Here is a 23087-nt window from a genome sequence, read left to right as displayed (position 1 = left end):
AGTTTATTTACACATATACACAACCTGAGCTTATGATGGAGGGGGCTCACGGCATTAACACCCCAAGAGGGTCTTGCTTCTCTCATAGCCGCAGGCTTGGATTCAAATAGGAATCAGGCATGGTTCTGTCTCTCCCAGCTGTCTGGCCTTTGCTTCTAGCTCTCTCACACAAATCCCAACCCTGGCCTTTCCCTTTCTAACTACCAGTGAGTTGAGGGAGGGGGCTGTCTGGCACAGAGTCACTTCCTTTGTTACCTTAATGGCCCATCCTTACTTAGATTTCAACCCTTACTGGATCCAGGAATTAGAAGGGACTCAGGCATATAACCTCCCTCCCACCCTGCAACTCACAACAATGCAAATCATAAAATTGGTGATGATAAAAAAAGGGCAGCAGCCAGTAAGAGTGTATCAGGGCCAGCTATTTTGACCTGCTAGAAGTCACATAATGATGATGTACTGATGCTTTAGAGAAAGTTGCAGCTGATGTCAAGGATAGAGCTCCTCCTCTCTCTGGAAGCATAGGCCAAAGCAAAATAAGCTGGTCTGGCAAACTCCTGCTAACTGTTGGTAAACAACACTCTGTTCCCTTCTCCAGCATCCTAAAGCAAACAGAGGGTATTGGAGTATACATGTTCCCAAATTAGGAAGGTAGTGTAGGAGTTTAACCTTGACAGTTAATATTATCTGAGTTGATGAATCGTAGGCAAATTTATGTAGCCGGCTGAAAGGAGACCATGATCTGCCAGTAGACCTCGGAGTGATTTGCAGCAGATTGACAAGGGTTTCTGTCTCCCAGTCGTTGAACAATGGCAAGAACACAAAGGGTACTTTCCATCCAAAATAAGACAGCTGAAACAAAGAAGGCTTAGGAGGAAATCAGGAGTGAATTTGTGTGTGAAAGGACTGTGAGTTTTGTTCTGGGGCTTAGCATGTGCTCAGAGGCCCTGCTTCTTAATTAATACTATATGTCGGTCCATCTGCCTCTCCACTGGTATTTTTTACCTACCTCAACTTGGTGATCCTTGGAGATCTAGTAAAAAGAAAGTCAAAGGGTAGAGATCCCACAGGCATGAAGTCTACCCATCCCTGTGCTAGATTTCCTGAGATGGGGGCTCTAATTTATGACCCTATGATTATCTATAAAGTTGTGTGGGGTTTTTTTAAACAAAGTCTTATTTTTCTCTTTTTGCAGAAAGCTATTGCCTATCTCTTTCCTTCTGGTCTGTTTGAAAAAAGGGCCAGACCTGTAATGAAGGTAAGAACATGATTCAGTGCTTTAGATATAAAGAGAGATTTTGTATCAATTGTGCTAACATTTTTCTATTTTATTATATTTTTAAACAGCATCCTGAAGAAATGTTTCCAAAGCAAAGAGGTATGTGGAGATAGACTGTGTATGTGAAACCACTTAAGTTGTTTTCTGTTATTTTCACATGTACACAAAAGCTAGGATACAAAAAGCTACTAAATGTGCGCATAGAATTTTGCCATGCCCACTGGGTTTTTATATGTTTGTTTCCTCACTAGGAAGTAAAGATACCCTTGACACATCACAGACTGCTTCGGAATACCTGTTTCAGAAGTGGCTTGCTGTGTGTCATTGGGGGGTTGAGGATACTGTATAGTAAAAATAATAAAACAAGTTCAATCCTCTTTGGGTATGCAGAATAATTTACCAGGCCCTTTGGATCCCAGGCCATATTTGTGTGATTCCTTTATTTGTTATTTTGCTCTCCTTTTAATCTTCCTATGGTCATTTCTCAGTTGACCAAAGAGATCGTGAAATTTATTGGCGACTGCAACGAAAAAGTAATATTGGGACAGTGGAATTCCACAACTTTTTACCGGTACCTTTTAGGTGGTGGTTAAAGCTTTCTGCAGTCACTAATCACAGTGTTTACATCTTATCCTTAAGGTTCACAAATCTTGGTCCTTAAATATCTTGACTTTTTAGATTGAGGGGTGCAGTATATGTTTTTAAAAGAGCTGACCACAGCCTATTGCCGCAGTTGCAGCTCTATATTGCTGGTATATCTTTATCTAATCTGGAGCTGCACTTTTCATACCAGTTCATTCTTGTTGGTTTCTCTTCTGTGTGTGCTTTGCTATAATTCCCTGTGTAAATGTGCCTGATGCCGACTTGAGTTTGCAATACAGAGCATGAACACTTGGAAGCGAGTTCTGTTTAGATCAGTGGGAGCTAGTATTGGGCTATATTATAGAAATAAGCATATTTAGCTGCAAATAGATAAGGCTGAGGTAGTATGTGCATTTTTAATATGCTAGATATTTCTATAAATGCTTAGTTTCTGTGACCAGTAAGACCAGGCTGAGAGGTAATAAGCTTAGAGTGAAGAACTGTCACATATTAGACAGGATCATAACCTTAGCGTGTTTAAGCAGTGGGATAAATTATTAGTTGAGATTGTGGTGCCAACGTTGTCTTTTTATTAAAAAATTAACCACAGAGAATATCCTGGCATTCTCTGAACAGTGTGCTGTTTAAACTGTAGTTTGTTTTTTTAGACATCTGTAATTACCATTACTTTTGTTTCCTTGTTTCCTTTCCTTAAGCAATCCAGTGGGACAAAGATGGCCGCCCATTTCACTTTCTCTTTTACACTGGCAAGCAGTCCTATTATTCTGTAATGCATGTAAGTTATCTAATTTATTTTTTTTCTAGTGGACCAAAATAACGGTCACCTATTGCGTAATGTGTATGTTTGTCGTAATTTTCTCAGGGCAAACTCATTACCAAAGGAAGGAATGACTATTAGCTTTGGTTTCCCCCACAGTTATTAAACAGGTCTTGCTACGAAAGAATTTCAGGCTGTGATAAGTAAAATACCAACCAAAGATGACCAGAGGCAAATTCATACGGTAATCCTTTTAAAAATGTACAGTATTCTTGAAGGAGAGGAAAGTTGCAGAAGGTGACTAGACGTTTCTTACAGACAGCCGTATTAGATAATGTGTGAAGCAGGTTTAAAGCTTTAACTTACATTTGCGTGTAATAGCTTGACATTTGGGGACACAGTAAATCCGCAAGGGGCCAGTGCTGTGTTTTGACTGGCAGCTATCCTACCGTTTCAAACATGAGAATTGGTATGCGTTCCACTAGAGTTCACATTGCTTTGTTTAGAATCTGGGCCCTGAGTAAAGCACTAGCCTCAACCACTTACTCGGAGGCTACAAAGAACAGCCTCTCCATAGATCATGGGTACTTTGTGGCTCTCGGTTATCTAAATCCCCTTTGACACTGACTCGGGGCTGGTACAAATCTAGGTAGACAATGTTGCCCACTACTGCATTGTGTTAGGACGTGAACATTGGTAGTGGTAGAAATCCTAAGCCTCATGCCTGAACATTGTGGTTGTTGTGTTAGTACTTAGCTTGTCCTTTCTTTCCTTTTTTCTGCTGCCCTTGCACATCTCACTTCACACTTTAGGTGGTCACTAAACAAGTGAGCTGATTTCCCATCTGACTTGTTTTGTTTGGTAAGCTGTAAGAAATCTAGCTTTAATTTTATGCAATTGTCCTGCATCAGTATGGTAAATAAAGTCTGCAGCTGCCTCCCCCCCCCCTTTTTCTTTTTCTTTTAAGAACAGGTGTTTATGAACTTACAGACAAGTCCCTTCCTTCCCCAGGTCCAAAAGAAAATGACACCTTTGAAGTATGGGCATGGGATTAACAGAAAGGCTTTTTGTGAAATTTATCAGCAGTTGTAAAAATTAGTAGGTAGATTAAAAGTCTGTTCAAGTACTGTCGAACACTACCCAGTAAGGTACAGGAGGAAACATCTCTCCATGCCTATTAACTGTAATTGCTAGGCATCAGACATCCATGTTAAGAAACAGTGTATCTGTCTAGCTTGCCACAGCTGAATTTCTGGATTAGATGGGATTTTGGTCAGTCCAGCAAGGCAATTCTTAGTTGAGCCCATACTGTGATTTCTAGTGACTCCTACATAACAATCCACTAAAGCGTGGGTAGCTAATATAGTGCCGTTCAGATATAGCAGGACTACATTTCCTATCATTCCTGACCATTGGCCATGCAAGTTGTAGCTGATGGGAGTTGGAGTCCCAAGAATATCCGAAGGGCATCACTAAAGAATCTCTGAACCTATTTCCTACAGAAGCAACATATTGATAGTATTTGATGCATGTTGTCTATTTGTGGAACTTGATTCGCTGACTTTGTGGAAGAATCTTCTAGTAGAATGAATTGTGTACTGAAGTTGCGTTATAAAAATGATTTATTTATTTTTGTCATCTGATAACTTTTCTGCCTGGTGATGCCGTTGAACTCTTGTTTCCCTTGGTATCTGCTTCTGGTTGCAGTACCATTTAGAGGACTTCCTCTGTAAAAAAAAACAAAAAAAAAACCCACCATGGCTTTACTGTGCATTTTAGAATTATCTGGTGTGTGTTTGTACTCCACACACCCAAAGGACAAAATCCCCACTTGTCAGGTACATTTATTTCTGTAGAGGGAGAAGAGAGGAATTATTTTTTCTTTTGGTTGACCTTGGGCAAATGAGCTTCTTGCCCTGGCAGAAATGAAATGAATGATAAATGTAGAGTGTGTCTTTGCTGAGTAATGGAGCTGCAGCGTAGGCTTTCCAGAGAGGTTTTCTCCTGCACAGCCTGAGGCAGCCTGAGGACCCCTACTGTTCATTTAAATAGGTATGTCAAATCTGCCTCGAAACGCTGCTGGTTTGATCTGTGGTAATATTTGTGAAGGTTCCATATGGACTTGAGCCCCCTGCAGTGCTAAGAAATAATGTACAACGCTTCATGGTGCAGACGCAAATTTTCTCTGAAAAGGGATGCAGCGCTGCGTTTTAGCTGTCGGAGAGGATGATGGAGCTGACGCGCTAGGCCTGTCAACTTGTTACACGGATGGGTTGCACGCAGAGAGGCTGTGGAAAATCTGTGCCTTTTAGCTTTTCTACTTAATCACGGTTGTAGCATTGCCTTTAGACTGTATGCTACATTAATTCTCTTCCTGCCTTCTGCCTTTCATCCCAAGTTTCACGGGAAAAAGTAAAGCATGCAGGTCTTGTCGAGGAGCCTTATCAAGCAGCTGTCATCTGACAGGCCATTTGCATTTGTTTTGGCTGAAACAGAGCAAGCCAAGGGCAAGATGTTTTGTTGCATTCCATCATAATGAAGAAATTAAAAAAAAAATTACAAGGCGCCAAACTTTTTTTCCCCTTTTTTTCTACCCATTGCTTGCCTTTTGAAAGCGGCATGTGAGGTTTTCCTGAGACACACGGCCTTTTCAAAGAATAGCTGTGCTCACCACTTGATTAAAATCTTCCTGCACACGAAATCCTTTTGACAAACAGAAATGTAATCATTGTAGGATATTTGTAAATTTACTTAAGTTGTGTCAGGCCATTTAGAGATGTCTTCATTAAAAAGAATGATATGGATCATTTCATTGAATAGGATTCATCCTATCTTCTGCTTAGGAAATGTGAAACATGTGTAAGGGTGTTAAAGATGAGAATCACAGGCTAATGGAAATTAGAGAGATACTTCTTAAGTGCCAAACTGTCACTTTAAAAAGTAAATGTAAAATAATTTCACTTTTTTACTGCATCTTGTGCACATGGTCTTTTTATAATTTGCAGTATTTAAAAATTTGATAAAATACATTTTTGCCTACATGTGTCCATTACCATTTGCTTTACTGTCATATTTCAGTTATTTATTTCAGTTGAGCCAACCACCCTGTCATTTATATAGGTTATCTGATGCCATATGAATAGGCTTCCTTGTAGCATTTACATTGACCACCATCCATCTTGTATATTCCATTTCATATGCTGCTTACATGTTAAAGCTTATTATTACTTTAGCATTTCTATTCCCATTTTCATCTTTGTTTCTCTGCTTGTTGAAAAGAGTTTGCCTTGGGATGTAAATGGTTTCTTTAGTTGCAGATTCAACTGCATCCTGAAATGTCTTAACCCCTTAAATTCTTATATTTGTGCGAACCACTAATTGGGAACCGCTGTACTAGAAGTCTTCAGAATATCATTCATCTTTTACAAGGTTGCACCATTGGCTTGTTTAGAAAGGCATTGAAAACCCAAACATGTTATGTCGTATATGTACAGCTATATGTAACAAATTAAGAAACAGAATACAAAAACAGACCAGAAGGATGTTTTCCAACTTATAGAATCTGTGTCTGGCATTCTAAGATATTGGTTGCATATGAACTCCACCTATTTCCTCTCTCCAGTGCTTCTGAGACTGGGGGCAAGAGAACCAAGTCTAAATGTATTGATGATGCTGATAACCTACTATGTTTGTTCAAGATATATTTCAAAGATCCAGTAGCCTGGTGCCTGCTCTTAACTTACTATTCAGCAACAGCTTTGTTTAAAACTGCCTGTCTTGTTAATTGACAAGATCGAGGATGCAGTCCTCCTGTTTTATGACAATATATATATGGCTCACAAGTATCTTATAAAATCTACTGCATAATGGCCACATTTGTAAGGGATATAGGCATGTATATTTATGACTTTGCTGTTGCCTCTGGAAACTGTTAGTTAAATCTTCACCTATCCGTTTTGAAGAAGCAAGAATTCCTTTCTGAAATGTTTCAGATGTGAACGTTTGCCGGGTGACATGCTTCTCAGATTCTTATACCGTTGCAAGATAGCATGCATCATTATCCTGTCCATTGATTTGTTATCCTGCAAATAATTTTGCACATGCCTTCCTTTATAGCTATGCACATCAATAAAATTTAAGAACAGCCAGAGTGTTTTGAGGAATGAAGGAAATGGGATCTGAAATGAGCAAGTAAAACTTCCCATGTCACAATGTACCCTGTCAGTAGATAAAAACTCTTTAGGTTATCTTCCTCCCCCCCCCCCATGTAGACTATATTTGAGAAAATAAGTGAGGGTGGCGAAATACATTTAGCCAAAGGTGAACTGAAAATGCCCATCCTTTGAGGTGCTATAGCAGCTATACAATATTCTGTGGGCTATTATCACCTCCAGGAGTCAGCAACCTTTTTCAGCCGTGGGCCGGTCTACCATCCTTCAGACCATGTGGTTGGCTGGACTATATTTTTTGGGGGGGAAATGAACGGATTCCTATGCCCCACAAATAACCCAGAGATTCATGTCCAGGCATAGTAAGCTGAAGACTCTGAAACTAGAGAGGTTATGTGGTAAGGGCTCCAAAACATATTGGTGTGCAAATGTTCAGTCTGAGAAACTAGAAGACAAATCCCAAGTGTAGGTAACCGTTTGTTCACTGCATGGCTACAAATGGGAAACGACCAATTCACCATGTGGTTAGAATCATAATGGAGTAAAGTGGCCATGTAGCTTTTTGAACAAACTATAATTCCAGCTAACACAATAAGTGAAGCAACATCTTCCTCTTTTTCCATCCATGTAGAGCATCATTACCAATCTTAAGAGTGAAGGACCTCGCAAGGATAATGGGACATAGCAACCTGTAATCTTCCGCCATATAGGCTTGAAGGAAGTTTTCAGAGCCTGCTATCAGATTGTTATAGAGAAGAGTAGAGATGGATGTGCCAGTGTGCACTGTAATTTTTATGGTTTGGCTAGCTTCATGTGACAAGCTTCCATTTTAAAAGGGTAGTCAGCAGTGTTGTATTTCTTACATGGGCAAGACCATCTCTTATCCCACCCTCTTCCAAAGGTCCTGAATTGCCTGGGTTGCTGGTACGTAGAGAAGAATGTAATAGAAAGTATATCAGTTCCTGGAACCTGATTCAAAGGTGGAATCTACACACATATAGAAAACATTCTGAAAATGTTTTTTTTTTAAAAGTGTTTTTTAAAAACACAATGAATTTTTCATAAGGCTTACCATTGCCATCTAGTGCCACATTGTATATTGCACTTAAAACACACTTAAAAACATTTTATTTGCAGCTGTATACTGAATAATTTTCTTATAAGCCAAGAAATGTAGTGAATCAGTTCTGCCCCTGTTGACATAATCTTTCTTGATTAGGTTTTCACAAACTCGGGCCTCCTTTACACATAACATTAAAATTTTATCCATAATTGAAAATAAATCAACAAACTATGGTTTTATATGATTGAGCAGCATGCTGCTTTATAGTGTGCTACTCCCCGGCTCTTGCTACTGCTGTTCTGGGAGGAAGCAAACCAACAGCCGATTTACCATTATGTGCAACTTGGACTTGTGGTTTGTTTCTCTCCAAACAAACCACAATTGGAAGGCAAGGTTTGTTCTCGGCTTATCATTTATGGTTTGTTTAGAGACAGATACACCATTGTCGAGTGCTCAATCAGAACCTCTTTTTAGGAAGTTGTGATCGGGTAAACGTCCTTATTCTTTTGTGTCCTGGCTTAAATGGAGTGATTCTACAGCTAAAGAGCCTGGATTGTTTGAAGAATTACATTGTTTTTCTTTTGGTTATTACTACAGACAAACCACTGGTCACTATGGTTTGTTATAACTGAAATTAGTTAAGGTATGTGCTATGCCCCTTTGTAACACAGTTCAGGGGGGGAAATATGGGAGTTGTGGTACTGTATTCTTGCAGTTGAACTAACACACATAAAATAAATGTTTTTATTAAGGATTTTCTTGGGTTACAAAAGTACGTACATTGTCTCCATTTTCACGTAATAGAGTCCTTTCTACAGATTAGTTGTGAGACATTAATGTTGAACTTCTAACTGATACTTGATGCCAAAATTTTCAGCAGAAGGTTTTAAGTCGAGTTCACCCTTGTACTTATTCTAGGAATTGTATGGTAAGCTACTTCGTGTTGAGGAACACCAAGAACGAATCCGTGCTCAAGGATTACTACCGCCTGAGAACAAATCCCAGTTGTAAGTTGTCTCTTTGTGATCATAATAAAAGTATGTTGGGGATGAGGGATGCAGATGCAGTTCTCAAACAAGATTTTCAAGATATATCATGTTATGTGTTATTATTAGCCTAGGCTAGCCTTTCTCAACCTTGGGTCCCCAGATGTTGTTGCACTACAACTCCCATCATTCCTAACTAGCAGGAGCAGTGGTGGGAGGAAATGGTGTCAATACATTATGGTCTGAAATAGGTGAGAATTGGGAGGTAAGCAAAGGAGACTATTGAGGAGTGGAGAGTTGATAGGTACTCCGGCTTTATTGTGTTTATCCTTTCTTAAAGGTAAGCTTTTCAGTGGTATATGAGGGAGACGGATGAAGTGAAAGGTTTTAGGAATGAGTCAAAGTTAAAGCAGAGGTAGCTCATACAGTGAGTGATAAGAGTCTGTGGGGAAAGACTTTGCCTGGCTTGGAAAAAGAGCAGAACTTAGAGCAGGAATGAAGAGCAAACACAGTGTTGAGAGAGAGACTTGCCTTTCACCTCCTTGATTAAGAGTTGAAACTGCACATGTCGCTTTTGCTAGTATCCCTGTGGTGAATGTAACAGCCCCCAAAGAAATTCTCCACAGTCTTTCCTTTGTTTTCACATTTAGAAATGATTTCCTCATGGGGGACAGCCTCCTCTGTATGCCTTCCCTCTTTGCCTTGGATTGATCGTCATCCAAATGATTGTGTGCAGAGCCAAGATATGTCAGACTGAATTGGCACTGGGACACCTTCAGGAAACGAATCGTTTGCTGAGGAGAACCAGCTGGTACCAAAGGATGAGCCATTACTTGGAGTGGTGGTACAAGGAAGACTTATCCAAGGTGCGGTTTAGGAAGGCCAAAAGAAAATGAAATTGGAGGAGGAAGTTGAAGCCGAGCGCTGGGAAAACAGTGACTGTTGAAATCCCTGACAAGAAGGTTAAAAGGCTTCCAAAAAACAACAACAGCAGCACCCCTTGTTAGGACTAGGTTTGGGCTGCATGTACACCATACATTTAAAGCAAACCCACCCCAAGAATAGCTTGTTAAGGGTGCCAGAAACTATAGCTCTTTGCGGGGTAAACTGCCGCTCCCAACAATTTTTGGATTATTTTCCTTTGAGTGGGTGTTTTGAATGTATGGTGTGTACGTGGCCTTAGTGAAAGGTAAGGTTTCAATAGACATCAATTGGAGGGAAAGGTTTATCATGAAGAGACAGAATTCTTCTTGAAAAATGAAGCGAAGAGGTAGAATGAGGGATAAAAGATAAAGCCGCTCAGGAAAAGTAAGCATGAGAGGAACAGGAGGAAAGTAAACAGCCTAAAGGACAGAGGAACAAGCTGATAAATGAACGGCACCAAGCCCAGGGGGTGCTCATCTTTCCGCTGTCCACCGTGTGGAGATATACAAGATGTATGAAACAAACACCACCAGAGAATGCCTGGTCTCTCTTTTGCCTGCAGCACATGGCAAGACAGTGGGATAGTTATTTTTGTTTTCAAAGTGTGGCTAATCCAATCCTATGCTACCCCTACTGATGCTGCCCCTACTGTGTCTTACCGCAGCTATTTTTGATGCACGTCATCCCTCCAGGAACTGAGTGTTCTGCAACTGGCCAGCAACTGGTCAGTCTGTCTTGCACCAGAGCTGATCTAGATAAGGTGTTGAAATCCCAGAAGAATTCCCTTTCTACTTCAGTGCTTCACACCCTGAAATTACCACTAGATAGAAGGGAAGAGTTATGGGGAAGATGAAATACTATTTCTAGCTATGTTTGCGGTCTTTTGTGTTGTGTTTTTTGAAATCTTGTGTATTAAATTTCATTCTGGTACAGCTGATTTGCATATGCATTAGAATGCTGCTGAAAGTTGCCTTTCAACTAAACTTGATGGCCGGACTTGTAACTCTCAACCACTTTAGAAATATTACTTGTTAATAAAGTAAAATTACGACCCTGGAGCTACTGCTCTTTGCTTTTGGGAATAGAAAGTTTATGAATGTAACTTTCACTTATTCAAAGTAAAAGACAAGTATATTTCCAAATGAAGTGTGACTGTATGTGTGGCCCTTTGCAATCTTAGTCTAATTGCATGATTAGTTAAAAAGAGAATATATGTGATATTTTAAACAGAAACCTGATTGGCAGCAGATGGCTGATTAAAGAGGAATTGGAAGAAATGATAGTGGAAAAACTGTCAGATCAAGATGTGAGTAATTAATCTCCTTTATTTAATGAACCTTGTATTTTAACGGAACAGCTACATGGGTTTTTCTTTAAGAATTCTGAAAAAATAAAAATCTTTTCCTTGGAGACAGGAATTATTCATGTACTTGGTCTCTTTCGTGCACATAAACACACATATTGAAGAATCTGTATTGATTCCTATACAAATTACGTAAGCCACATTTGGACAACTTGTTCACTAAAATTGTGAGAGACTGAATGGATTCTCTCAAGCAGCACTTCTCTTTAGTTGTCTGACAGCAACTCAAGAGGAGATCCTTCCAATTTAACTTCTTCCCCTCTTTGAACAAAGTGATAATTGTCCCAAGCATCCATCTGCAAAGGTCCCCTGTATATTTGACCTGCTTCCTGGTGTCCCGGGTCTCTTCCTCATTGGTTGGCCTTTCCCTATCCAGCCCTCTGCCACCTAAGGTGTTTTTCCCCCCCTTTGGCTTCATTGAAACATCTCAAAGAGTCATGCATATTCCAGACTGAACTTCCTAGCTTGCTCAAAGTGTAAGGCTAGCTAGATCCTAAGTTTGTTTTAATTTTAATATGCATTCTTCTTAATCACTATTTGTTTTCCTTAAACGAACTCTGTTATTTGGAAAACGGGAGGATTGGCTCGTCACTGTACTTCTCACTGCTTTATCTCCCATGAGCCTGGCCACTCTGGCAACAGGCTTCAAGGTTTGTGGAAGCAGGGAATATGCAGAGAGGGTGTGGTTGGTTTCCTAAATCCCAAAATAAGCTCTTAAAGCAGGCATAGGTAAATTCTGGCCCTCCAGGTGTTTGGGACTACAATTCCCATCATCCCTAGCTAACAGGACCAGGGGTCAGGGATGATGAGAATTGTAGTCCCAAACGTCTGGAGAGCCACTGTTTGCCTATGCTGTGAGCTTCCCTGCTGCCTGCTGACTTGGAAGCTTAAAAGCAAGGTGGGGGGGCAGTACTACCTAAAGGTTAGAGACCTGGAAGGCACTTTACTTCTCCCAGTGTTGGTGCAGCAGGGAACTCCATAATGAAGAGTTTCTTTATTAAGAGAAACATTAAATCAACAAGAACACTGCAGAAACAAAATAATAATGGCTCTATATAATCCCATGCATGTTGTGGTGGTGTTAAACAAATGTCCAACAGTGTGTGTGTGTGTGTAAGTGTGTAATATGCAGAATATTTTGGGGACCCTGGGATGGCATTTTCATTTGTTATTCTCCGCGTGATGGTAGTTGTGTGAAGAGAGCGTGCAGGGCTGCACCCCTGACCCCACTATCGGGTCCCCTGCTGGTCCTGCCTTCCCCACTGCTCCCCACTTTAGAGGGGGTGTTTGTAAAGGGAAAGCCTGCCGCGCCCTCAGGCTCTCCCCGCTTGGTGGGAAGTGTTTATGGGCATTCAGCAGGCTTCTGTTTAACAACATTCTCCAAAACATGTAGACAGCAGGAAGGGGCAAGGATGGTGTGTGACCCCAAAGGCAGTGGCTGCAGCCCCATGTGCTCTCTCCATGTGATTATAATTGTGTGGAGAGGAACAAGTGAAGAGGGCTTATGCCAAACAAATACTGCTACGTCTGCCAGTTGGATTACTTGTAATAAAATTACCTGGTCAGGTACTCCGTACAAAGAATTACCTGCATCTCCATTATGTCACCTCTGTTGCTCTCTTCTGCCCCGCCCCCATTAATTATGTTCTTTATTCCTTGTGGCAACAGGTATTTAAGATCTTGGTCATCAATACAGCATTCATCATTGACACAAAAAATGTGTGCCAGTGTGTGAAAGACTTACAGCTGCTTCTTAAATTTCTTGTTGCCTTCAGATAAGCCTTCGTAACAAGACCATGTACTAGCAGTGCGGCGTTTTACTTTCTAATCACATGTTCAAGATGTAGGGAGCGAAGCACACAGTAGCAAAGGATAATTTATTTCAAGAGGTTGCCCTTTAAGTCAAGTATCTCTTGAATTTTTAAGAAGCTTGATTGTTTGGTTTAAAAAGAAAATTATAAACATTTAAAGTAACTCCCGACTGAACAGCCAGTGGCGTAGATGCACATTTTCCGTATGTATTACGAAATATAATCACCTAAGAAGTGGCGTTTAGGAAAATAAAATTATTTCCATTTAAATGTACATACCAACTTGTTTGAAGTGAGTCGGGAAGCTTACCTCTTGCCACTCTTCATCAAAGAATTGGATTCTGTTTTGAGGCCTGCACAATATTTCTTTGAAAATTAAGATGAACTTCATTTTAATGTGGTAATCCCGTCTTATAAAGAGGTTGGTTGTATTTATTTTTTTGAATTCTGGATTCATTTGTTGCTAGGGTTAAAAAAAAAGGATTGGGTATCTTTATTCGCATAGGAAATGATACATCTGCATGTTGTTTTGAAAGCAGCATGCAAATGCAGAAGTGTCATCCTGTCAAAAGTTATCAATAAGAGCAGAACTGGAAAGATCAAGCATGTAAAAATAGAAGTTGTTGGCAAATGCAATTACACTTGCACCCCTACCCCTTAATGATATTTTTCTATTGTCTACAGTATTCACGGTGTATTCAACTGCTAGAAAAACTGGTAGCAATGCCATGCCATGAGATTGAAGATGATTATGTGCAAAAATTCCGCAAACAATTACCTGTACAATCCAAAAAGCAGAACATAGAACCCCTACAGTATGATGAGCAGGGCCTGGCCTTCAGTACCGCAGAAGGTAACTTTTTGTTCTTGTTTTTCCTTTGTAGAGAGAGGGGTAGTTCTTGGTAGACCTGAGAAATCAAATACGTTCTAGTATTTTATTGGTTGTCTACTCATGGAAAGGGCCATGGCTCAGGGCTAGAGCATTTGCGTTGTGTACAGAAGGACACAGGTTCAAATTCCCCAGCATTTCCGGATAGTGCTGTGAGCACCTCTTGTCTTAAACTCTGAAGGCATAGCTGCCAAGTACCCCGTTTTCCCCGGGAAACCCCCATATCACCTTCGTACCTTTTCCCGGTGGTCCCCCGTATCACTTCGTCTCCCGTTTTTCTCCGTTATTTTCTCCTGCCGGCGGCCATTTTTTTCTTTCTGATTTTTCCCTTCTATGGGCACCAAAAATGGCCGCCGGCGGCTTCAAAAGTCGCATCTACGCATGTCCAGAAGTGTATAGACGCAACTTCCTGTGTCGGCGGTGGCCATTTTTGGTGCCCATAGATGGGCAGAGCGACACTGGAAGTTGCGTCGACGCACTTCCTGACATGCGTAAAAGCGACTTTTGAAGCCGCCGGCGGCCATTTTTGGTGCCCATAGAAGAACAAAACGACACCGGAAGTTACGTCAACGCAACTTCCCGTGTCACACGGCTCCCGGTCCCAGATTCTGCAGTCCAGGACTTGGAAGGTAAGCTCTGAAGGGCAGCTGCCAATCAACGCGTAGACAATACTGTGTAAGGTGGACCAGAGGTCCATGCAAGATGGATCATAAGGCAACTTCCTATTCCCCTATGACATTGAACCAAGGAATGCTGCCCCAAGATTTGTGGTGAAATGTGAACTAGAGCCTTATGTTGTCGTACTTGTTTCATGAAACTGTTTTGCTAGGGCATAAGGACCCATTAGCAGCTTTCCTTGGGTGGGCAAATAACAATTAGGCAGGCGTATGCGGGAAAATGGCACATAGTAGTCCCATTGAAGTCACTGGGCTTTACTTCTGAGTAAACACACAGGTTGTATTCACACCTGGTTTAATGGTAAAAGAATACAGTGCATTGTGACTGTATCTATTAAGCAGTGTTTCTCATTTATGGGGTTTTTTTTAACCTGACAGTTCATTTGGGCTAGTTCAGTACCTTATTTTCTTAACAAGCAAAGCTGTTCAAATTTCACCTGTTGTTAACCCAGTTTTCACAACACCACAGTGACTCAGATTGATAAGATTCTGAGCTTGTGTGTGTGTGTGTGTTAGTTCTTCCATTTAATATTACTGTTTATTTATGCTGAGAAAGATGATAGACTATGGCTGAATCTTCTAAGCATGCTGGTGATACTTTCATACCAAAGAGACTTAATCAAACAAATACGGGTATTTGTTGAAAAGCATAATCTTTTGTTTAAAGATTTTCAGTATCCTATGTGTAAAGATTATCTGAAACCTCTACAGAATAGTAAGGAATTCGTTTTTGAAAGCATTCTCTGTATCAGTAGTAGATTGCATCATTTTATTTTCTTACATCCCTAAATGCATAATGGGCATGATCAAAACAATTTGTACCTGAGTTCAGTGGGACTTACTCCCAGGAAAGTGAATATGGTATTGCAGTCTTAAAAACATAGACATAGTCCCATGTATGACCTGTTCACACGCCATAGTACCGTAAGCCGCAGTTACTGTTTTACTGTGAACACAGAGATTGCTCCTACATTGCTCATCCCATACCAAGAGCAACGTACCACAATCTCTAATTTAACAATACATCTGAACTGGGGATTGTAACAAGCTGTGTTTGTTTGACTCCAAACGATGATCTGAAGCCAAGAAAAAGCTTGGCTTCAAATCAGGGTTGGTTTGGAGTTGAACAAACCACGATCCCTAATTTGGAAGTAATGCTGTCAGGGATTGTGGTTTGGTGCTCCTTTTCACCCTAGCGGAAGGGTGTTGTCTGTGCATCTTCACATTCATAGTAAAGCATTAGCTATAAATTACCACAATGTATGAACACAGCCATTGATTGTGCTAATGTGCTGTTTCTTCATTGATAAACGTTCTTCCTAGTTCGCAACAAGACGGTTCAGGTCCATCACTTCTTCATACTTATTATTTAAAATACTTATATCCTACCATTCCATTGCATTTGAGGTTCTCAATGCTGCTTACGACAGTTTTAAAAACTGTAAAATCAAACAGAAATTAATCAACAATAATCAACAGCTGGGGAAATCTCACTGCCCTAAAAACTTTGAGCTAACCTTAAAAATCACTTTATCTGAAGTCCTATGGCTTTAAGCATATCTTATTTCATTTGAAGTAAATGAGACGAGCTGCTAAGTATTTATGCTTAAACAGAGTTTTGGGTCACTATTAATGAATAATTCTCCGTGTATGTTATATAGGTCTGGATCTAACTAACTATTTATCTTATCAAAATCCAGTTTCTCTGTTGAAGATGCTGGCTGCCATTTTGAATTCTCAGAGTATGCTTCCCTCTGCTGGAGGAAAAAAAAATATTCATAGCAATGGCGGCAATATGAATATTTTATCCACCATGTCCCATTTTTCTTTAATGGGGTGAGACATTTTTGTTCTTGCTGTTTATCCCTTTTTTCAATTTATTCAAATCTTTTCAGTATTTTTATATCAACTACTTGCGCGGATGGAGTGAGATTATGTGTATAAAGCCTTTGCTGTTGAAAGATGCTAGTGTCTCTGCCGTAAGACAATAATACTAATCTCAGGGCTTAGGCATACCACTTGGGTTTCTCAGCAGCTAAATAATAAATAATAATAATAATGCAAATTTCCTTGGTATCATTTTAGCAACCACATATAAACAGGGAGCATCAGAACCCACTCAGTGGCCAATACCTAGAATAACAGTCCCTATTTATTGGCTATGAAATGGAGTCTTTGTTGTTTCCCATTCCGGAACAAATTTAGGCAACTAAATCAGTATTGGGCCCTAGGATGGATAAAATAGCTTTTGTTACATTACAAATAGAAACTTTGCTTCATAGGAAAAAGAAACATGGGCAGTACTGCAGTTGGGCAGGAAAGAATGCTGTGTGATGAACTTGGAATAAATAATGTTTATTATGAGAGAATTTCACTTTTCCTAGGATTTTCCCATGATAAGCATGTCACGTATGATTTTTTGAGATGCTAAATATAAACATGTGTTATTTTTTTCAAGGCCGGAGAAAGACAGCACAAGCAACCGTTAAGGTTTATGACAATGGAAGTGGGAAAATTACTATAAATGGAGATAATTATACACTTTACTTTCCAGTGTTGCAGGACAGGTGAGTGAACTAAGTCAGTGTTCACTGTAGTTAGTTATTTTATTTTAAAAAATTCAAGGAGGTATGTTGCTGAAACAAAGACTATAGCGAGTCTGATCTTAGCAAAAACTGCTGCCCTGGGTGACTTCGAGAGGAAAGTAGTGATATGAATTGAATAGGTTTCTTAGTTTCTTCAGTTTTCGTTTTTGTTTAAAGATGGAGGTTGTATTACATGTGCACACCACCCTACCATCAATACTTAAAAAAAAATTGGGAGCGCCTTATTTCTTGCCATTGTTTAACCAAAGTCACAAATGTCTTGAGTTGAACACCGGCCATCAAGAGGACTTCCAGGAAGATGATGGACTAAAGAGATCTGACCTGGAGACTCTTCCATGCCACCTGATAAAACCTGGGTGCAGGATTGCACTGAAAAACACCAAAGTCAAAAGCATTTGTAAACAATTAGACTATGGCTGAACGAGTGGCATAAATATATTAAAAATGAAAAAAAAGGTTTCTCTCCTGGGCTAAACTATTTCCTTCTATCACCTTCTATTTTTGTTTTTTGCACTCAAACTGGATAGAAAGTCTGCATGGTCTCATTTTGTCGTAGCACCTAATACTGTACAAGTCTGAATCCTGTGGCCACCTTGAAACTGATCTGAAGCTTTGTGTTTGTTCATTTTATCACCAAGTGGATTGTTCCACTTCAGAAAATGTTCCATGCAATGTGAGAGAGTGGTGATGCAAATCCATTTATCAAGGCAGGATTTCAGAGATACAATGCACCTCGTCTAGTTAATCTTGGGCACAGATTGGAACAGAGGAGTCTTCTGGGTGCCATTTATGCAAGAGCCCTACCAGGTTGGACCAAAGGCATCCTGTTTGTAACTAAGGCTAGGTTAATGCATTTAAACTCACAAGAAGGCTGCAGTTTTCTTATTGGAAACTGATCTTTAGAGGCCTGCATAAGTTGTTCCCCACCCAGCCAAATGCAGCCTTCCAGAAGCTTAACAAAACTCCTTTGTTTGTTGTCTGTGGATCTGCAAAAGAGAGAGACAGAGGGTCATGTTGGTTATCTTTCTTCCTTTGCAAATGAGCCTGTTTAAGATATTTGCCTTGGGAGTTTTCATTTGACATAGTTTTATATTAACGTCATGTTAATGGCAATCATACTATGTTTGCCATTAAAGGCAAGCTGAATTTTAGGGAATACATATATTCCCTAAAATTCAGCTACAAGGCTTTTAGAAGACATCTGAAGGCAGCCCTTTTTTAGGGAAGCTTTTAATGTTTAACAGACCATTGTATTTAAATATTTTGTTGGAAGCCGCCCAGAGTGGCTGGGGAATAGTGAAAGGAGGGATAAAAATGCAATTATAAACCATGCAGCATCTAGCACTAGCATTACAGTTGATACTACAGGCAAATAATAATAATCAAGCGGTCCACCCAGACCCTCCACAATTTTGTGGGGAAAGATCGGGAACCACTGATCTAGATCATTTCCACCTGTCTCCCTGATTGCTGGTGTTACAACTGGACTACATGAGCCAATAATGCTGGATGCATTTGTATGTTTTTCAGAGAGCAGCTGATGTTCCCCTTCCAGTTTCTCGATCGCTTGGAGAAGCACGACATGGTCTGCTCTGTTTCTGGGGGAGGAAGAGCAGCACAGGCCGGAGCGATCCGCTTAGCTTCCGCAAGAGCATTGTGTAGCTTCGTCACCGAAAACGAGGTGGAGTCCATGAGGCAAGGTATAATCATGAAGAAGAAAGTTGCCCTGGCTCATGGTGTGTTTTGCCTTAGAAACGTTTGGGCTGAATCCAGCATTGCTTAAGTGGACATCCATTCACACAGCAGGACTTCACCCTTATTTCCTCTTCCACCCCCAGCAATCCCTTTGTAACCCACCCCCCCAAATTGCTCCAGAAGGTCCCCCAACCATCCGGGAAACAGATGGGGAGGGAGAAAAAGGGGACATCTTGCTGCCTGAACAGAAATCTATTCCTTGAGGCATGGAATCCATTGGCTGCAACTCTTATGAAACCCACTCATGAAAAGTGGTCGTACTTCATATTCTTAAAAGTGTACAATCTCACCATAATAATTTATTATTTATACCCCGCCCATCTGGCTGGGTTTACCCAGCCACTCTGGGCGGCTTCCAACAAAATATTTAAATACAATGGTCTGTTAAACATTAAAAGCTTCCCTAAGCAGGGCTGCCTTCAGATGTCTTCTAAAAGTCTGGTAGATGTTTTTTTCTTTGACATCTTGTGGGTGCCACTACCGAGAAGGCCCTCTGACTGGTTCCCTGTAACTTGGCTTCTCGCAGCGGGGGAACCGCCAGAAGGCCCTCGGCACTGGACCTCAGTGTCCGGGCAGAGCGATGGAGGTGGAGGCACTCCTTCAGGCATACTGGGCCGAGGCCGTTTTAGGCTTTAAAGGTCAGCACCAACACTGTGAATTGTGCTCGGAAACGTAACCATTAGCTTATCTCATCCCTCTGAGCTTCAACCTGCACCTTCTCGTTTTCTTCTCCCAAGTTCAGCTGCTGTTCTGAGTGCAGTATAGAAGCACCGTGACTGAACTTCTTCTAACCTTTCTCTCACCCCTGCAGCTGGGCTCCTAACAGTTGATCCACGTGTCAGAGAGCGGAAGAAGCCCGGCCAAGCAGGAGCCCGCAAAAAGTTCACCTGGCAGAAGCGCTAAATTCAGAAGTGAAGCAAAAGTGCATTGCAGCTGTTGTGATGGATAAATTTTAGACATATGGATACGTGTAAATATATATCTATATATTTGTAATTAAAATGTTTCTCTCCCACCCACCCCCCAATTCCCATCCATGTTTTTTCTTCTTTTACGAAAAGGACAAAACAAAAATACATCAGTTGGAGGTCTTAAACTTGCTTGATGTCAAAGTTGCTTTCCTACTGAATGAGCAGCAGGAACTAACTTTAATAAACGTGGGGACAGAATAGAGCGGAATAGAATAGAGGCAGCTAGACATGGAAGGAATTACAGAACAAGGCAGCAGATGTAGGACAAATAGGGAGGCAATGTGAGTTGCTCTTCAAGAGCTCTGCCATTTGTTGTTAAAGCAGAAGGTACAGAGGTGTTGAGCCTTCAGTATGAAAAAGCAGGACAATGAATTATTTCTTCCTTGGTGAAACTATTAGGAATCCTCTTTCTGAAGACAGCATGGTTGGTCTATGTTCTGTCATCATATGCAAGTCATATTTAGAATCTGTGATGCCCCAGGTCACTGTGATGCATGAAAAATGTGTCATTAATTACATAAAAACACCAATCAAAGGTATACCTTCTTTGCAGCTTTTAATCCACACACAAACTATTTTACCGGTAATCAGTTTTAAAAATTTAATTTAATTCTGGCTGTCAATACAACCTTCTTACCACAAGATGGAGCTGTTTACAGTCCACCTTACAAAATTACATAGGTTTCCAAAGGGGGCAAAAATAAGGAAATGTGGAGATTGTGTAGAATTGCATCAGACTTTATAACACACACATACTTTTGAAACTATTTAAATCATGAGCTCAGTTATTGTTAGAGCCCAGGCTGTTTTACACAATACTAACTGTGTAAGGAAGGTCACTAATTTGGAGGGTTTTTAATTGCTTGAACATTATGAGGGTTGCAATAATTAGTTGATTGGTTAAGAGTAATCAATTTGTCCCTGTTAATCAGGCAGCCTGTGTTTAATACAAGCCATTACAAAAAACCCAGGAAGCAGATAGCATCTTAAGAGACATCTTCTCTAAAATAATTTGTGCTTCAGCACCTGTATGCATTATCTAAAACTGAGGAATGCTTTTTTCCCTCTCTACAGAATTATTTTATTCGTATGCAGATTTATGCAATTATCATACAGTTAATGTACTATGATTATCTTAATTACTAGCCCTAACAATTATTATTTGGGAAGGGAGGAATGCTGTGGGAGACCTACGTTAATGTCAAAGACCCACTGAGGATAGAGGAATAATTGTGTGAGCTATACAGGAACAGATACTGTGAATCTAGGCAGTAGGTAAATAACATGTCTCTGTATTGGTGCACTGCATGATCATTATCTCTTACCGTTGTAAATAACATCTTGGATAGCTCAGTTGGTTAGAGTGTTATGCTGATCACGCCAAGGTTGCCAGTTCGATCCCCGTATGGGACGGCTGCACAGTCCTGCATTGCAGGGGGTTGGACTGGATGATCCTCAGGGTCCCTTCCAACTCTACAATTCTAGGATTCTGAAACAGTGTTGATAAATTCAATTACCAGCTTTTCTATGGACAGTGGCCTTCTATAGAGCCACCTAACCTGTGAAAGGCTGGGTAGCAGCCCCAGCATCATGGAACTGTGGCCTATACCGGTGACATTGCAGTAGTTGCAAGAAAAGAAACTGGATATTGCATTATGGGTAACCAGTTTCGTTTTGTTGTTGTTGCGTCTCCTGTAAGGATGCCCAGAGACAGCAGCTGCCTATGTAAATAATGTACTTAAAGGTGCAAGAGAAAAGCAGGTTCTGAAAAGAGGAAATCAGGCATTCCTCTCTGAGACGCCAGCACCACCAATATATGACAAGCTATTTAGACCAGCATGTCTGAACCAAACCAAAGAACACCCAACCGTTGAAATTTTAATTTGCACCAGAAGATTTTGCAGAGAAGCCAGCTGGAACACAACCTTTTTCTGACCATTGTGAGGAAGAAGCTTCCACGCCACATGTTTAGAGTGGAATTGCCATTCTTCACTTACTTTTTATGAGGTATCCACACAACGGCATCATCCAATCATTATCGTCCTGTTTTCCTGCCTTACATCGATGAGACGAGACCACAAAAAGTGGATTTTCAGAAGAATGAAAGAGTATCACAGGCTTGACACCTGTATGGTGCCTTTAGCTTTACTCTTCCATCTTTTTTAAAAAAAGTTTTTCTTCTTAGAATATTGCATTTATTGAATTAAATTTAAAAGTATTTCAAAACAGCTTAATGTTTTAAACATTTCCAAGTGGTGTGCAACAGTATGAATCAACATAAAAACACTTAATATCAAAACAGAAGCATATTGATTCAGAGTTCAGGGAAAGCTGGCACAAACAGATACATCTGAAGATATCTGAAGCAAATAATTGTTGCTTCGCGTATGGCAGAGTGAAAGGCATTCCAAAGTGGTGTAGCAGCAGCAGAAAGTGCCTATTTTAGAATTGTCATCCTACGTTCTGTAGAGTGGTGCCATGAGTAACATTTCCCTGGGTGATCTTAGAAGTCTGTATTGGGATGATTACATTTTTGTGGGCTTTATAATGTTAGTAAACATTGACATGGCCCTGTGACTAGTCAGTAGCCAGTGCCATTCCCTCGGCATAAAGGTAATACAGTAGCTGCATGTCCAGGTATTCCACTCAACAATCACTGCAGGGTTCTGGAGCGGCTGCAGCCTGTCTCAAGGTGGGATGGACACAGAAAAACTGCAGTATTCCTGATAGTGTGGACAAACCTGCTTGTAGATTATCGCTAGCGTAGCACTAGCAAGAACCCTGTAAGGTAAGTCAGTAGAATGGAAAGCAAAATACTGGTTGACTACAAAAGAGATTTAAATACGCTCTCAAGGCAAATCTTTTTTAAAAAATGCATTTATAAGCACAGAAAATTGGGAAACACTGGCCTGCGATCACTCCCAGTTGGGGAGCCTTTACCAAAGGCATAATGGACTTTGAAGAAGCACGAACTCGGGACGAAAAGGAGAAACAAGCCAAGAGGAATCAATTCCTGCCCGGAAATCTATGTCCCCACTGTGGCCTCCACAGTTACTTCCGGACTCACTGTTAAGACTGTATTCATGGAAGACAATCTTACTTGGTTATGAGTGATCACCAAAGAAGGTGGTCAGTAGTCATGGGGAGACTAATTATTATTGCTTTTAAATGTTTGCTCTTGAAGCTTGACTTTCATTCCAGTGGATAATTAGCAGTCTATTATGTTTTATGAAG

The 23087-nt window shown here is 40.5% G+C and overlaps 1 protein-coding gene and 1 long non-coding RNA gene across 2 annotated transcripts in view; one reads left to right on the top strand and one right to left on the bottom strand.

The window, feature by feature from the left end:
- The window catches only part of MRPS9 (mitochondrial ribosomal protein S9), a 37447-nt gene extending 17546 nt beyond the window's left edge, over positions 1–19901 (top strand). The window contains exons 3-11 of the mRNA XM_035115472.3: positions 1196–1258; positions 1348–1378; positions 2578–2657; positions 8790–8878; positions 11012–11087; positions 13640–13808; positions 16980–17088; positions 18658–18827; positions 19694–19901. Of these exons, the coding sequence (XP_034971363.1) occupies positions 1196–1258; positions 1348–1378; positions 2578–2657; positions 8790–8878; positions 11012–11087; positions 13640–13808; positions 16980–17088; positions 18658–18827; positions 19694–19785 (879 nt within the window). The 3' untranslated portion in view covers positions 19786–19901. The remainder of the gene's footprint in view (positions 1–1195; positions 1259–1347; positions 1379–2577; positions 2658–8789; positions 8879–11011; positions 11088–13639; positions 13809–16979; positions 17089–18657; positions 18828–19693) is intronic.
- LOC148685878 (uncharacterized) lies at positions 16861–18113 on the bottom strand. Its single transcript, XR_015949491.1, has 2 exons — positions 17992–18113; positions 16861–17496 (listed from the first exon to the last, which is right to left on the bottom strand). It is a non-coding gene; the product is annotated as an uncharacterized LOC148685878 (long non-coding RNA).
- Positions 19902–23087: the final 3186 nt, after the last annotated feature.

Source organism: Zootoca vivipara, chromosome 4 (genome assembly GCF_965207765.1).
Source record: "Zootoca vivipara chromosome 4, rZooViv2.hap1.1, whole genome shotgun sequence".
Lineage (NCBI taxonomy): Eukaryota > Metazoa > Chordata > Lepidosauria > Squamata > Lacertidae > Zootoca > Zootoca vivipara.
Note: the sequence above shows the minus strand (reverse complement) of the source record. Positions and strands in the feature narration are given on the sequence as shown.